Source organism: Triticum urartu, chromosome 5, assembly GCF_003073215.2.
Source record: "Triticum urartu cultivar G1812 chromosome 5, Tu2.1, whole genome shotgun sequence".
NCBI classification, from domain to species: domain Eukaryota; kingdom Viridiplantae; phylum Streptophyta; class Magnoliopsida; order Poales; family Poaceae; genus Triticum; species Triticum urartu.
In genome coordinates, this window is record NC_053026.1 from 517,789,812 (window position 1) to 517,805,376 (window position 15,565).

Genomic DNA, 15,565 nt, shown 5'->3' on the forward strand with positions numbered 1-15,565 from the left:
ATATATTAAGGAAACACCATCTTCAACTGAAACCCGCACTTTGTCCTCATTTGTCTGGGCAGACAACCCGAACTGTGCCCGTCGATAAGAGAGACAAAGTCTATCCAATTTGACCATTAGATTGTTCCCATTAATCCGGTTGTCAAACTCTCAAATACAACCTGTATGTAAGGAGAAAATTAGGGTGTCCTAGCAGTCCGCTACGTCGAACACAACCCAACTTGAAGTACATTTTCTTTTTTTCTTTCTCTTCTCTCTCTCCATCCCATCAATACTATGTATGCGTCTGTGCAATGGGAGGGTATGACTGCGTGAAGTGCACGTACAAAACGAGGAAATAAGGGTTTGAAGCGAAACAAAACGACGAGCCGAATTAACCTAGTTTGATTGGAGATGCTCTAAACTTTGTATAGTGACGGTGTGACCATCAGTAAGTAGCAACCCACTCTATCCTGCTAGGAGGAGCAAGCGCCGTGGTCGTCTCTCCCGACCTCCTCCACTCGCAACTCTTGGCCTTGCCAACTCCGATCCGATGATGTCGAGTGCTTCGAATCCTCCCACGCCTCTCTCAGGGACATGTCTGTCGTCCTTGCGATGTAGATGTCGGTGAAGCAAAGGAATATCAATTGAGCAAAAGCGAGGCAAACAGTGCCAGGTGTTTGCGTGTGGGCTCAGGTTGTCAGGGAGCAAATGGTAATGAGAATTTTCGCTCACAAAGAAAGGGAATCGGTGAGTGAAAATTCTCATTGCTTCCCTTAAAAAAAAAAGAAAATTCTCGTTACTCTCGAGCTCGAGCTCGACAGCCATGGTCTCAGAGCTAGGGTTAGCGCCGCCGGCGAAACGCCCGACACCGTCCCCCACCACAATTACCGCCATCGGAGACGACCTCCTCCGCGAGATCTTCCTCCTCCTTCCGTCCCTCCCGAGCCTCGTCCGCGCCGCCCTCGCCTGCCGCACCTTCCTCGACGCCGTCCGTTCGTCCCCCGCCTTCCGCCGCCGCTTCCGCGCGCTCCACCCGCCCCAGCTCCTCGGATTCTTCATCGACTCCTGCCGTAGCAATCCCTTCGTCCCGTTCCGCAGCCGCTCCGACCCGGACCTCGCCGCCGCCGTCCGCGGCGCCGATTTCCTCCTCACCCGCCTCCCGGAGGACAGCGATTCCTCGCCCGGGTGGCACATAGAGGCCTGCCACGGCGGCTGCGTCGTCCTCGTCAACCTGACTACATACCAGGTCGCTGCTTACAACCCCCTCACGCAGGCACTGCATCTCTTCCCCTTTCCGACCACCAACGAGATCCTCGTCAAGGGCGTGCCTGATTTCATTTTCATATCCGACGAGGACCAGGAGGCCCGTATGATCTGTGTCCAACACCGGAACAAGCCGCAGCAAGTGCCGGCGCGTCTAGCTGTTTTCTCACCGGCCACCAGGGAGTGGCAGATCTTGCCGTGGGTGGAGACCCCCCAGCCATCTCAACCTGAGGACGATGGAGACATCGTTCCCACGTTTCTCCCTGGTACACAGCTGAAAGGATTCGTTTATCGGAGACACACGAGTAAGGCTTATGTACTTGTTCTCAACACTGCAACAATGCAATTCTCTAGAGTGGATTTGCCGCCATTCTTGGTAGAGATGGACCCTACGCTATTTAGTTTGGATTTGGGTCATAGCAAGGATGGAAAGCTCTGTCTGGCTGTCATAGAGGCAGAAACGCTTATTGTTTGGCTCTGGAGAGCTGATGATGATGTTGTTGAGAAATGGATGCAGGAAGGTACTTTTCCGCTGAGTACATTTGTTGATGACGCTAAGATTTCAGTAGAGGATTATACCACAGTGCAGATCGAGGCGGTCATCGAGGGCTTTGTGTACGTGTCTACTAAGTATGATGCGTACACCGAGTCCCTCCATTCCCTCTGCCTGGAAACAGCAAAGCTGAACAAGCTTTTTGATAATAAGTATACAAACTCTGCTCGTCCTTACATCATGGCGTGGCCTCCTTCTTTGGTAGGCAACGAGGTGAGTCCGTCCTTATTTCACTTCTGTTGCTTCGATCTTCGATCATTGCTAAATAAATCCGTCCTGCACCTTGTTTCTTAAGATCTTTCTCATGTCATTGGTGTATATAACCTTGCACAATATGTCTATCAAACACTTGAATCCTTACTTACACTGAAATCGTTTTATGTCTCAGGAAGATTTCGAAAACAAAGTTACCGGAGAGAATGTGGCGAATGATGGTCCAGCGGGCCCAGAAGAAGCTCCCTCTGTTCTTGTCACAGCATTGCGGTCATATAAAGAAGCTCTTATTAATGATGATGGGGCAAAAGTTGCGGAGATAGAGTTATTTCTACTTTCTATTGAGGATGAGAAGAAGTCTCTAGCAGCACAGTTGACAACTGCAAGAGATTATATCTTGAGGATAAGTGCCGACATTGATGGCTACAGGAGAAGGCCAGAAAGAGAGAGGTGATGACAAGTTGTGCCCACTTCTTTGCCAGTTGAACCAGCCCCTTTGGAGTGATCTTGGTGTATTTCTTCTGATGAGATGAGCTTATGCTTATATGTGCTGGCGCTTCAGTTTTTGGATGGTGTGGAGACAACAGCATGTACTAGTTTCATATAATAGTAGGGTAGCAATTAGCAAGGGAGCACTGGAGACATAAGCTATGGCTAATGAGTGTAACCATCAGTATGTCTAACTGTGCATCATTGAGTTGAGACCCACTTTGCTTCTTAGCTTGAGTACTTATCTGTCATGGGTCCACTATATCTTTTCTTGGTCTCGCCTTTTTATTATTTCTCTCAGTTTTATGTCCTTTATAACATTGTTCTTCCATAATGGTAGTCAGTTTCCTTCTGCTTGGTTTTATATCTGAAATGAGTAACGATTTCACTGAAGGTGCAGCGCTTTTTTAAGTTTACCAGTAACCATTTGACGTTTACTAAGCAGAGAAGTAAGCTCGTTTGCATACTTTAAAGACTAAGTTCTACTTAATACTGATGAAACATTAAACATACAAGTACAAGGTCCCAAACTAGTGCTTCTTCATCCTTGTTTGTAATTTTAGCCTATTGATGCAGCTAACTTGAGATTGCAGCGTTGATACGTTTTTCAGGCTATTCAATCCATTGATGACATACAGGCAAATGGGTACAAGCAACGGCTATTCATCTAATCAAATATTCGCATTTTTTATTGTCCCAACAGATCTGGCAGCTCTTCCATTAATCAGAACTTCAGAAAGCATTTTTCATGACACATTCTTAATCAATTCTGTATCAGGTGGTCATCACTTTGATTTCTAGATTCCATATGATCTACAGTCAGTCAATAAATTCGTCTGGTATCTATCTTTCTTAATTGTTTCCGTATCTGCTGTTCCCTTCTTTGATTTTTAGCATCTCTAGGGTCTACAATACATAGTTCCTTTCTTCAGTTATCTTATTCTAATTTTGTGCTTTTCTTGAGGCCTCCTTTGCAAACATTGTTTTTTAGATGCCGTCAGACTCTAGTGGCAATGTAGTTTCTAACACACTAGAGCTTCTGTGCTTTTCTCTATGAGATTTATTTATGATTGTTGTTGACATCTGTAGCTAACCTATGAACACAGCATCAACCTGTTGCTGGGATATATATATAGGAAACTGAACCAATAATAATAATGTTTACTTAACCAATAAAGTCTTAGCTTTTCACTGGATCAATAGATTTGGGGGCTTGTCCACTAATCTGATACCTTTCTTTGTGACACTTATTTATAATTGGTGTGTAATCAATTTACTTAATCACTTCTACATCAGGTGGTCGTTGCTTTGAGTTCCAGATCCCCTCTGGTCTGCGGTCCAAGATTCTTCCTTGATTTATCTTGCTTTCTTAACCACTTCCTTACCTGCTCATATCTTTTGAATTCTAGCAACTATGTGGTCTGCGTAATGGTTTCGTCCTCCATTGTTTCATGTTTTGGTGGAACATCAGCTATTCAAGCCTCTGTATGGCCATTTATTTGGCTCCAATGAAGGTTTCTTGTGCAGACATTGTTTACTAGATTCAGTCAGACTCAAGTGTCCACTGGACTTACTAACGCACTAGAGTTCTGTGTTTTTAACTTCAAAATTTATCGTTGGTGACCGACAACAGTATTTTGAACATACTCTTGACAGTGTATCCACTTTGAAGAGTCGATTAACATGCTTTTATTTTCTTAGTTGGTATATAATGCATGACTAATAAATAACTTTATGATATTTCTAACAAGAAAACTTCATCCTGTATCATTAAGAGAACCGCATGGATGATGGATTGTGAAACAGTGAAAGAATAGGGTGGCTGTTAATTGGCTCGAAATGGTTACTTCTGAATCCAAACTCATCCTGAGACATCCTGATTAGCTTGCCAACGATCGTCGTGCTGAGGTATGCCAACGGCACCTCGAACCGCCTCCCGTTGGCAGTGGCCCTTATCTGCGACAGGCAGTGTCACGCATCATGCTTCGTCGTCTCTGGCAGTGGTCAACTCGTCGTCTTGACCCTCTGCCACTTCCTCGCCAGCTCAGCAAGCCTCTTTGGGTGCATCATAGCTGGGTTCTTTGGTTCTAGTCTCAGGTATGTTGCTGCTTAGGGATGCTTGGTTTGTTGACTGTTGTTGAAGCGACGGTGTCTTACTAGTTAGCCCACGAATATCTGGGCATTGAGATATAACTCATTGGCATTTGGCAGGGGACAAGGCCATGATTTTGGTGGTTGCAATGGTGACTCCAAGGGAGGCAGTGAGATTCAGATCAGATATTGCTGGGCCTGGCACTAGGGGGCAAAGGTAGTGGACTAGTGGCTAGGCAACCAGATGCATACTACTGTTCTTGCTGCTGAACTGGGCAGAGGTATAGAGCAAACCATCCAGGGTCCCTTCGGTGCAGTAATCATCTCTGAATAGGTGAGTACAGCTTCAGCTTCAGCTGCATGCTAGGTGTTTGTTGTTTGCTTTAGCAGTGCTTTGATTGCTGCAAATCTAGCAAGTTGCCTGACAGCTCCATATCTCATCGTCTGCATGATCTTCAGCATCGCATGTGACAGCCATTCCTGGTATCTCCATTGCATTTTCCTATGGGCCAACCAGTTGGTAACCATCAGGGCCAGAATGGCATCAGGTCCATCTCTATGGAGCTGTCACTAGTTCATGTCACTATTTTTGTTTTCTGGTGGCTTTTGTTCATGGACTGCAGTAATGTAAGTTGCAGCGCAGGGCTCATTTTGTTAGTACCTGAAGTTTACTTGTATTGTCCATGACAGTGACTTAATGATGAGGGCATCTCAGTACCTCATGTTGTTCCCATGAAGGAGGAGGTGAAGCCCAACTTCAGGACTCCTCCAAGTTAGAGGTGTGCCAAAGGGGGTGACCGAACCATGTACTTGGTCGGTTCTAGTTTTATCTATTTTTATTTCCAAGTCTTGTTATGGGCCACTTAGGATTTTTATTTTGTGTGTTTCGGTGTGGGCCTGTCCAACCGACTAGTTTTCTAGATGCCTATATAAGGAGGCTAGTGGCTAGGTTTAGAGGGGGTGAAATTTTTAGATTGAGTTTTGAACATTGTGTCCACGTGGTGAATCATCCCTCCGGGGACGGCGCTGCTATTTATCAAATAAAGTGATGATTGCATGAAGGTTCTTGTGTGATCAAGGATTATCGTGCCAAGGTTAGAGGCATGTTGTTCATCTTCACGTTGCTTGCTGGATTCGTTTCCTCATCTTCAGGTTGCGTGGATTGATCACGCGATTAGAAAGTTTGCTATCTAATTGTCTTGCGGTGAAAGATCGGACAAAAACTATAGGATCATCACGTTGATCCTTATCACTTAACTAGTGGTTGTGTGGTACCTAGATTAGCCAAATACAAATGTGGATGAGCTCATTCAATGTCTCTGATTACTGGTCTGTTTCTGCACATTAGCAGGTTTTCCTGTCCCAATTCAAATAAAATTCAACAGTTTTATCTTTGGTCGAATAAAACACAGCTTTTCTACAAACCGTCAGTTTCCTTACCCTATTCGCAAAAAAAAAGTTTCCTTATCCATCTATGAAGATTTTCTAGCCCTAGTCAATGTTCCACTGCAATCCCAATTCAAATGTAATCTGACAACTTTATCTTGGTTCGAATAAAACACAGAGCTTTTCTACAAATGGTCAGTTTCCTTCTCTATCTGTGAAGATTTTCTAGCCCTTGCCAATGTTCCTTTGTAATATTTTGGGGTCTGAGGCCATATATCTATGCAGAAGAATTTTTCAGCAATGCTTCGTGCTTAGGTCCTAAAAATCTGTGATCAATCATTTATCTTTGCAAGATGTATATATACACATTGAAAGAACAGTGTCCCTAACTACCGCCCATCTTCCTTGTTTGCTTCTTCACTTGCATGATCAAAATGCTTCACATAAACAATTTCCTTTTTTCCTATATCCCTATGTCTGGCAGATGGTGATCAGCAGTTGCAGACACCAAAATGCTGGTTAACTCCCAGATGTGCCGCAGCATGATAGTGGCATGGCATCGCCATGGAGTAGAGGAACGCAGCCTCCATTTCTGCAGAGGCGCTTCTCCTGAGCAAGCACAGGGCGTACTCCATCACCGATGCGTCACATGGCAGCGTGATTCTGCGACTGTCAACGCCTGTGAAGCCAAACTCCTCTTGGGACATCCTAAAGAGCTCGCCGAAGACTGTCGTACCGAGGAACGCAAGCGGCACCTCAAATCTCACGCCGTCAGCAGTGTACACGATGCAGTGGCCCTTGCCGTCCACTGAGAAGCATGATGTGCTGCAAGACCCTTTGGTTTCTTCCGCAGACGTTGATGACAACCCGGTGAGCCTCTTCCTCCTCATAGCAACCACCTTCTGCCACTTCTTGGCCAGCCGAGCGAATGTCTTGGTACTCATCATGGTAGTTTCTTGTGTTTTGGAAACTGGAGAAATTCTTCTGCTATTGAAGGTTGGAATGCCTTTGTCTGTGGATGAAGCGGTGGTGTTTGGAGGGCACTTAGCAATGGATTTTATAGCTCAAGGGTAAAGTAATGTGAAGCGTGTGATGGTTGGGCAGGCGAGAATGCCATGTTCAATGGTACATGTGGTGCTGTGGTTTGATGGTCATGATGTGATCCAGATCAGGTTCTGCTGGGGCCAAGTGCTTGGCACTTTGCCGGAGCTTGGCCTGGACGTCTCGCCTGCATAGCCGTGGTGATCAGTTTGCTGGGAAAATGGCACGAGCACGAGGACCCCATAGGGTTCTCTAACCAGAAGCACATTTCAGACATGGGTGGTGCTTGAAAATCTCATCAAAATCATTCCATCACATTTCATGTCTGCAGCTAATTGCAACAACACTGCACATGGAGCACTCATGGCATTGTCCCCAGGGCCCAGCCCAACGCTCTCGCTGATAGCTACACGCAACCTACACACATATGCACTACCCTGATCCCTCTCTTCCTTCTACTATAAATCCATGGCCTGCTCAGCACAAACTTCATCTCATCTGTAAACAACATCACACTCTACAACACACTTTCAGACTTTCGGAGCCAGCCAGGAACACATCAGACTCTACCATGATCCATCCAAAGAAGCTTGCTCAGCTGGCCAAGAAGTGCCAGCGGATGTTGGCAGCCGGGACCGATGCTCGCCACCGGCAGCATGCCTCAGACATGGTCGACGATGATCGCTGCAGCACAGCGTCATCTGTGGTTGCCAATGAGGGCCATTGCATGGTGTACAGCACCGACGGAACACGGTTTGAGGTCCCTCTGGCGTACCTTGGGACAACGGTCTTCTCTGAGCTCCTGAGGATGTCTGAGGAGGAGTTTGGGTTCGCAAGCGGCAGCGATGGAGGCAGGATCACGCTGCCCTGTGACACCACGGTGATGGAGTACGTCTTGTGCCTTATCAGGAGAGAGGCCTCTGAGGAGGTTGAGAGGGCATTCTTGAGCTCTATTGCTGAGCATTGCCACAACTACAGTGCTAGTTGTGTGGCGCCATCGATGGGACTCAGCCATCAATTTGCTCTTTGTACTTAGCTACTAGCTTATCTGGTGATTTTTTTTGTTAGAACCTGAAGATCTCTGTACAGTCTGATGTAAGATCCTACTATCATGAGAAATGATAAAAAATATTATATTTTACTGAGAGAAATTTGGCTATTTGACGCATACTTTGGCCTTTGCTGTAGTTCGTCGTATAGAGTACTGAAGAAAGTAAAAAAAACATGGGCTGGAAGTTTGTCGGTATGATATGCGGAGGAAGGAAGCAGGAGAGGATGGGCCTGGCTAGAAGGTGGCAGAATGCGGTGATGGCGCAGCGAAGGAAATGCGGATGGAGGATTTTGGATGAACGATCAGCATACTGCTGTCCCTACCTCTACCTAGAACTGTTGGATTGACATCGCGTGTCCCAGATGGAGGTGGGTTGAGCTGGTTATAGGTCTTGAGGTAGGAACTGCAGTCTGTTGCCTGGAAGATGAACGCTTCCACCGCAGTTGCTATCGGAGACTAGCTACTTGCATGAGCTGGGTGGCCTCTGGTCGGCTCGCCACACTCCAAGTGAAAATGCAGGCCGGAATATGCCCTAACTACATTTTGCAGTACATCAGTTCAGTTTGGGAAGAAACTTGATGATTTCTGAAGAAAGTAGGATATCACACATCTAACTGATATTTGCTTTTGAACTTCTGTTTTGTAGACAATACCGAGAAATCAAATAAACCCTGTTGTTGAACATATTGTATGGTAACTTCCTTGGACTATTTTCTTCTGAAAAGGGTATGTATTTGTTGTTCTTGTATACAGATTCAGTACTTTTTTGAAGATAAGTGCAACAGAAAATTGGATTTTTTTAATTATTTATTTAGCATACAATATAATCACATCTTTGATTCTCTTAATGGCAGTGGTGCTTGTTAGGTGTTAGCTTTTGTACTCTGAATCCCGAGTTCAAAGTAAATCACTTTCCTGCGCCCTATGTCCTAATGATATATGGTTGTAGACTTGTAGTTAATGGTACTTCATAGGATGCAATAAGCTGGTATGCTAATACGTAATTTCCATTCTGCAGTGTTGAACTATTTTACATCGTGGGAGAAACATGCAAAATTCAGGAGCTACAAACTGCAAGCTGCTGGTGCAGTGATACCGTACTGCTTGGATATTGGGAAGGCATCACTATAGAGCTCAGGAACGGTCTCTCTACTTTGATGCATTTCTTCTGAGCAAGCACATGACATACTCAATCACCGCTGCATCGAAGGGCAGTGTGATCCTGCCATCACATGTAAACCCAAACTCCTCCTGGGGCATCCTTAGCAGCTCGCCGAAGATTGTCTTGTTGAGGCAAGTCAGGGAGAACTTAAGCCTCCTGGCATTGGCCATGCACACAGCGCAGTGGCCTTTATCTGTGCCCTGTGGTGTTGTGCAGCCTGCTTCGTTGTCGCTGGATGTTGTCCTGACCCTTTGCCACTTCCTCACAAACTGAGCAAATCTTTTAGGATGGATCATGGTCATGGCTGTGTGTTCTTGGTTCTGAGGTATGTTGCTCAGAAATGTTTAGCCTGTGAGTTTGTTGATGAAGTGATGGTGCACTACTAGCTAGCCCATGAATACATAGGCATAGACGTATGCCTAATTTGCATTGGGCAGGGGACAAGGCCATGAGTTCGATGATTTCAACGATGGCTCGTGAAGGAGGCAATGAGATCGTTTGATCCTGCTGGGCCATGGCACTATGGAGGCAAGGATAGTGGACTAGTGGCTGGGTGATAAGATGCCTACAACAGTCTATGCTGCCGAATTGGGCAGAGGCGTTGTGGGGCCATCCGGGGTCCAGCGTTTATGGCGGTGTTTCATTTTTTTGACGGTGATGGCGGTGTTTCATTCAGTTCAGCCTCCTGTATCAAGGGATTTGAAGTTCATGCTTTTGCAGGAATTGTGTGATTGCAATTAGGTGAGGTGAAGAGGAGCTCACTTCATTGCTTTTGGGTGTATTTTGCACTTACACCTGAAACTGCATGTTAGGTGCTTGTTGGTTTAATAGTGTTTTGATTGCTGCAGATCTGCCAAGTTGCTGGAAGTTCCATATCTCATTGTCCACACCCATGGTCTGCATGGTCTCTAGCATAGCTTGTGGTGCCAAGTGCCAACCATTTCCTGGCAGTTGAGTGTTCCGGGCCACACCCTTGAATCTATCCAAGGACTTGTCATTAATTCCGCTTTGGTATTTCTTTTGGGGAAGTGGACATGCTGTAATGTGAGCTCATGCTGTAAGTGGACATCCATGACCCGAACATAACTAGAGGCATCCAAATTTGCCAACCACAAAGTCTCGATGAGCTCATGCTGTGTGACACACCTGATTTCTGAACACTTGCAGGTTTGCCAGTCCCGACTCAGGTATTTGACGGTTTTATCAGCAGTTGAGAAAAAATGAAGTAGCCTTTCTCCAAAAGGTCAGCTCCCTTCTGCAGATGTGAAGATTTACCTTCCACCTCAACGTTTCTTTGTAACATTTTGTGTCTGAGGCCATAAAACTGCATAGAAAAAAATGTTCGACACTTACTGCTTGGATCCTAAAAATCTGTATATGATCATTTATCACTACAAGAAAAAGTATATATACGGTGGAAGAACATTGTCTCTGACTATTGTCCATCTTCCACCAAAGATCAAAATGCTTCACATAGACAAATTGCCTTTTTCCTGTTTTCCTATATCTCTGCAGATGCTAATCAGGAGCTGCAGACACCAAAATGCTGGCTAACTCCCAGATGTGCCGTCGCATGATAGTGGCATGGCATCGCCATGGTGTTGAGGAACGCGGCCTCCATCTCTGCGTAGGCGCTTCTCCTGAGCAAGCACATGGCGTACTCCATCACCGATGCGTCGCAGGGCAGCGTGATTCTGCCACTGTCAACGCCTGCGAAGCCGAACTCCTCTTGGGACATCCTGAACGAAGACCATCGTGCCGAGGAACACAAGCGGCACCTCGAACCTCACACCGTTGGTGGTGTACACGACGAACTGGCCCTTGCCGGCCACCGGTGAGCATGATGTGCCGCACGACCCTCCCGTTTCTTCCGCTGTATGTTGACGACGACCAGGTGGGCCTCTTCTGCCCGATAGATGACACCCTCTGCCACTTCTTGGCCAGCTGAGCGAGTGTCTTGGCACCCATCATGGCTCTGGAAACGGGAGAAATACTTCTGCGAGATGGAGCTTGGAATGCCTTTATCTGTGGATGAAATGGTGGTGTTTGGAGGGCAGTAGGCCATGGATTTATAGGTCAAGGGTAAAGCAAGCGCCCACAAGGTGGAGGTGGAGCGTGTGATGGTTGGGAAGGAGACAGTGTTGTGGGCATGGTACATGTGGTGCTGCCGTTTGGAGGCACCATGATGTGATCTAGATCAGGTTCTGCTGGGGACAAGTGTCTGGCACTTGCCGGAGCTGGGGCTGGATGCCTGGCCTGTACAACCATGGTGATCGGTTTGCTGGGGAATTGGCACGAGGACCCGATGGGGCTCTCTCGCCGAAAAACATTTCAGATATGGATGGTGCTTGAAAATCTCATCAAAATCATTCATCACATGTCTGCAGCTAGTTGCAACAACACTGCATGAAGAGCACTCAAGGCCTTGTCCCCTGCCCAACTCTTTTGCCGACAGCTACACACAACCCACACATATGCACTGCCCTGAGACCTCTCTTCCTTCTACTATAATTCCATGGCCTGCTCAACACAAACTTCTTCATCTCATCTACTCCTACAGAGCAACATCACAATCTACACCACACCTTTAGACTTTCAGAGCCAAACTGAAATTTAGCCAGCCAAGAACACATCAGACTCAACCATGATCCATCCAAAGAAGCTTGCTCAGCTGGCCAAGAAGTTCAAGCGGATAGCTGCCGGAGCCGGTGCCCGCCGCTGGCAGCATGCCTCAAACACCGCCGACGACGAATGCTGCAGCACAACGTCGTCTATGGTTGCTGATGAGGGCCACTGCGTAGTGTACGCCGCCGACGGAGAACGGTTCGAGGTCCCTTTGGCGTACCTTGGGACGACGGTCTTCGCTGAGCTCCTGAGGATGTCCGAGGAGGAGTTTGGCTTCGCCAGCGGCAGCGATGGAGGCAGGATCATGATGCCCTGCGATGCCACGGTGATGGAGTACGTCTTGTGCCTTGTCAGGAGAGAGGCCTCTGAGGAGGTTGAGAGGGCCTTCTTGAGCTCTATTGCTGAGCATTGCCACAACTACAGTGCTAGTTGTGTGGCGCCATCGATGGGACTCAACCATCAGTTTGCTCTTTGTACTTAGCTACTAGCTTGTCTGGTGATTATTTTTGTTAGAACCTGAAGATCCCTGTACAGTCTGATGTAAGATCCTACTATCACGAGAAATGATACAAAAAATACTATTTTACTGAGAGAAATTTGGCTATTTGACACATACTTTGGCCTTTGCTGCAGTTCGCCGTATAGAGTACTGAAGAAAGTTTGTCGGTATGATATGTGGGGTAAGGAAACAGGAGAGGATGTGCCTGACCAGAAGGTGGCAGAACGCGGTGATGGCGCAGCGAAGGGAATGCGGATGGAGGATTAGATGAATGATCAGCATACTGTACCTAGAACTGTCGGAACTGAATCGTGTGTCCCAGACGGAGGTGGGTTGAGCTGGCTATAGGTTCTTGAGGTAGGAACTGCAGTCTGTTGCCTGGAAGATGAACGCTTCCAGCGCCGCTGCCATCAGAAGTGTGCACTTCTGGGTACCATTTCCCTTGTGTCGGAGACTACTTGCGTGAGCTGGGTGGCCTCTCGTCAGCTCGTCACACTACAAATGAAAATGCAGGCCGGAATACGCCCTAACTGCCGTTTGCAGTACATCAGTTCAGTTGGGGAAGAAACTTAATAATTTCTGAAGAACGTAGGATATCACATATCTACCTTTGCTTTTGGTCTTCTATTTTGTAGACAATGCCCAGAAATCAAATAAACCCTGTTGTTGAGCATATTGTACGGTAACTTCCTTGGACTATTTTCTTCTGAAAAGGGTATGTATTTGTTGTTCTTGTATACAGATTCAGTACACTTTTTGGAAGATAAGTGCAACAGAAAATTAGAATTTTTTTATTTATTTAGCATACATTATAATCACATCTTTGATTCTCTTAATGGTAGTGGTGCTTTTATACTCTGAATCCCGAGGTTAAAGTAAATCGCTTTCTAGCGCCCTATGTCCTAATGATATATGGTTGTAGACTTATAGTTAATGGTAGTTTGTAGGATGCAATAAGCTGGTATGCTAATATGTAATTTCCATTCTCCAGTGTCGAACTATTTTACACCATGGAAAAACATGCAAAATTGAGGGAAAAGCTTGGCATATATTCAGGAGCTACAAACTGCAAGCTGCTGGTGCAGTGACACCATACTGCTTGGATATTGGCAGTGTACACGGTGCAGTGGCCTTTATCTATGACCTGCAGTGTCGTGCAGCCTGCTTCGTTGTCGTTGGATGTTGTCCTGACACTTTTCCACTTCCTCACCAACTGAGCAAATCTTTTAGGATGGATCATGGTCATGTCTGTGTGGTCTTACATCTGAGGTATGTTGCTCAGAAATGCTTAGCCTAATAGCCTGTGAGTTTGTTGATGAAGCCCATGGATATACAGGCACAGACGTATGACTAATTTGCATTGGGGAGCAGGGGACAAGGCCATGAGCTCGGTGCGTGAAATGGTGGCTCCTGAAGGAGGCAATGAGATTCAGAGTTTATTCTGCTGGGCATGGTTCTGAGGTATGTTGCTCAGAAATGTTTAGCCTGTGAGTTTGTTGATGAAGTGATGGTGCACTACTAGCTAGCCCGTCTGCCCATGAATATATAGGCATAGACGTATGAGTAATTTGCGTTGGGCAGAGGACAAGGCCATGAGCTCGATGCGTGCATGATAATGAGATCGTTTGATTCTGCTGGGCCATGGCACTATGGAGGCAAGGATAGTGGACTAGTGGCTGGGTGATAAGATGCCTACAACAGTCTTCGCTGCTGAATTGGGCAGAGGCATTGTGGGGCCATCCGGGTCCAGTGTTTATGGCGGTGTTTCGTTTATGGCGGTGCCATGATGAGATCTGGATCAGGTTCTACTGGGGCAATGGGGCCAAGTGTTTGGCACTTGCCGGAGCTTGGGCTGGACGTCTCGCCTACACGCGTCGTGATGGGTTTGCTGGGGAAATGGCACGAGGACCCCCTAGCCGAACCACATTTCAGACATGGAAGGTGCTTGAAAATCTCACCAAAATCATTCATCACACTGTCTGCAGCTAGTTGCAACAACACTGCATGAAGGGCACTCATGGCATTGTCCCCTGCCCAACGCTCTCGCTGATAGCTACACACGACCCACACGCATATGCACTTCCCTGAGCCCTCTCCTCCTACTATAAATCCATGGCCTGCTCAACACAAACTTCTTCATCTCATATGCAAGCCACATCACAATCTACAACACGCCTTCAGAGTTTCAGGGCCAAACTGAAATTTAGCCAGTCAGGAACACATCAGACTCAACCATGATCCATCCAAAGAAACTTGCTCAGCTGGCCAAGAAGTGTCAGCGGATGTTGGTTGCCAGAGCCGGGGCCCGCCGCCGGCATCATGCCTCGGACACGGCCGACGATGAATGCTGCATCACAACGTCGTCTGTGGTTGCCGATGAGGGCCACTGCGTGGTGTATGCCGCCGACGGAGCACGGTTTGAGGTCCCTCTGGTGTACCTTGGGACGACGGTCTTCGCCGAGCTCCTGAGGATGTCCGAAGAGGAGTTTGGCTTTGCAAGCGGTAGCGATGGAGGCAGGATCACGCTGCCCTGCGATGCCACGGTGATGGAGTACGTCTTGTGCCTGGTCAGGAGAGAGGCCTCTGAGGAGGTCGAGAGGGCGTTCTTGAGCTCCATTGCTGAGCATGGCCACAACTACAGTGCTAGCTGTGTGGCGCCATCGATGGGACTAGTACTCAGCCATCAATTTGCTCTCTGTGCTTAGCTACTAGTTTAGCTAGTGAAATATTTCTTTTGGTTAGGTCCGAGAGGAGTTCTGTAGAGTCTGATGTAAGATTCGTTTGTCACAGGAAATGTAGATAAGAGACAATTTTCATGGAAAAAATACATTATTTGTCACATCCTTTAACATAGTTCATACTAAAGTTGAGACACATTTTTTGGGATGGAGGGAAGAAATTGGAAGGAAACCATGGGCCTATAGTTGTCAACAGTTTTTCTTTTTCAGATGAGAAGCTGACTTAGTTGGAATTTGCGATTGTACTTGAATGCATACTCTTAACATTTTGATTAGGTGCGAAAGGGATGATCTTAATTGATGCAGTACAGATAACTTGTCGAATAGTGTCATATCTTAGTTCTTGATGGCCTACCTAACTTGTAGGCTGTAGCCATTCCTTAGCTCTTTCTCTGCACTCTCCTTTGGGCCTTCAGCCAGCTGCATGTCTGAAGATTCTGAATATATAACAGACTTCTACTAAATCTTGTGT

General features: G+C 46.7%; 5 protein-coding genes and 1 pseudogene across 6 annotated transcripts in view; 5 read left to right on the top strand and 1 right to left on the bottom strand.

The window, feature by feature from the left end:
- Positions 1–12,614, top strand: part of LOC125510283 (auxin-responsive protein SAUR36-like) — a 28,843-nt gene extending 16,229 nt beyond the window's left edge. For both annotated transcript variants that reach the window (XM_048675427.1, XM_048675425.1), the window contains one exon: positions 12,490–12,614. The gene's annotated coding sequence lies outside the window, so the exon portion shown is untranslated. The remainder of the gene's footprint in view (positions 1–12,489) is intronic.
- LOC125510282 lies at positions 766–2,763 on the top strand. Its single transcript, XM_048675424.1, has 2 exons — positions 766–2,011; positions 2,187–2,763. The coding sequence occupies exons 1-2, from the start codon at positions 806–808 to the stop codon at positions 2,463–2,465; spliced, it is 1,485 nt and encodes a 494-aa protein (XP_048531381.1). The 5' UTR covers positions 766–805; the 3' UTR covers positions 2,466–2,763.
- On the top strand, positions 7,235–8,192 carry LOC125510284 (auxin-responsive protein SAUR36-like). Its single transcript, XM_048675429.1, has one exon. The coding sequence runs from the start codon at positions 7,446–7,448 to the stop codon at positions 8,052–8,054; it is 609 nt and encodes a 202-aa protein (XP_048531386.1). The 5' UTR covers positions 7,235–7,445; the 3' UTR covers positions 8,055–8,192.
- Positions 10,405–11,202, bottom strand: LOC125510286 (annotated as a pseudogene).
- Positions 11,099–12,624, top strand: LOC125510285 (auxin-responsive protein SAUR36-like). The gene is made up of 2 exons (XM_048675430.1): positions 11,099–12,396; positions 12,490–12,624. Exon 1 carries the CDS (start codon positions 11,876–11,878, stop codon positions 12,335–12,337), a length of 462 nt encoding a protein of 153 aa, XP_048531387.1. The 5' UTR covers positions 11,099–11,875; the 3' UTR covers positions 12,338–12,396; positions 12,490–12,624.
- Positions 12,625–14,271: 1,647 nt separating this feature from the next.
- Positions 14,272–15,371, top strand: LOC125556528 (auxin-responsive protein SAUR36-like). The gene has a single exon (XM_048719246.1). It carries the CDS (start codon positions 14,590–14,592, stop codon positions 15,058–15,060), a length of 471 nt encoding a protein of 156 aa, XP_048575203.1. The 5' UTR covers positions 14,272–14,589; the 3' UTR covers positions 15,061–15,371.
- The last annotated feature ends 194 nt before the right edge of the window (positions 15,372–15,565 follow it).

Coding starts and splice junctions, on each gene's coding strand:
- LOC125510282 (XM_048675424.1), top strand. CDS start 806: ATGGTCTCAGAGCTAGGGTTAGCGCCGCCGGCGAAACGCCCGACACCG. Junction 2,012..2,186: donor CTTCTTTGGTAGGCAACGAG/GTGAGTCCGTCC, acceptor TTTATGTCTCAG/GAAGATTTCGAAAACAAAGT.
- LOC125510284 (XM_048675429.1), top strand. CDS start 7,446: ATGCACTACCCTGATCCCTCTCTTCCTTCTACTATAAATCCATGGCCT.
- LOC125510285 (XM_048675430.1), top strand. CDS start 11,876: ATGATCCATCCAAAGAAGCTTGCTCAGCTGGCCAAGAAGTTCAAGCGG.
- LOC125556528 (XM_048719246.1), top strand. CDS start 14,590: ATGATCCATCCAAAGAAACTTGCTCAGCTGGCCAAGAAGTGTCAGCGG.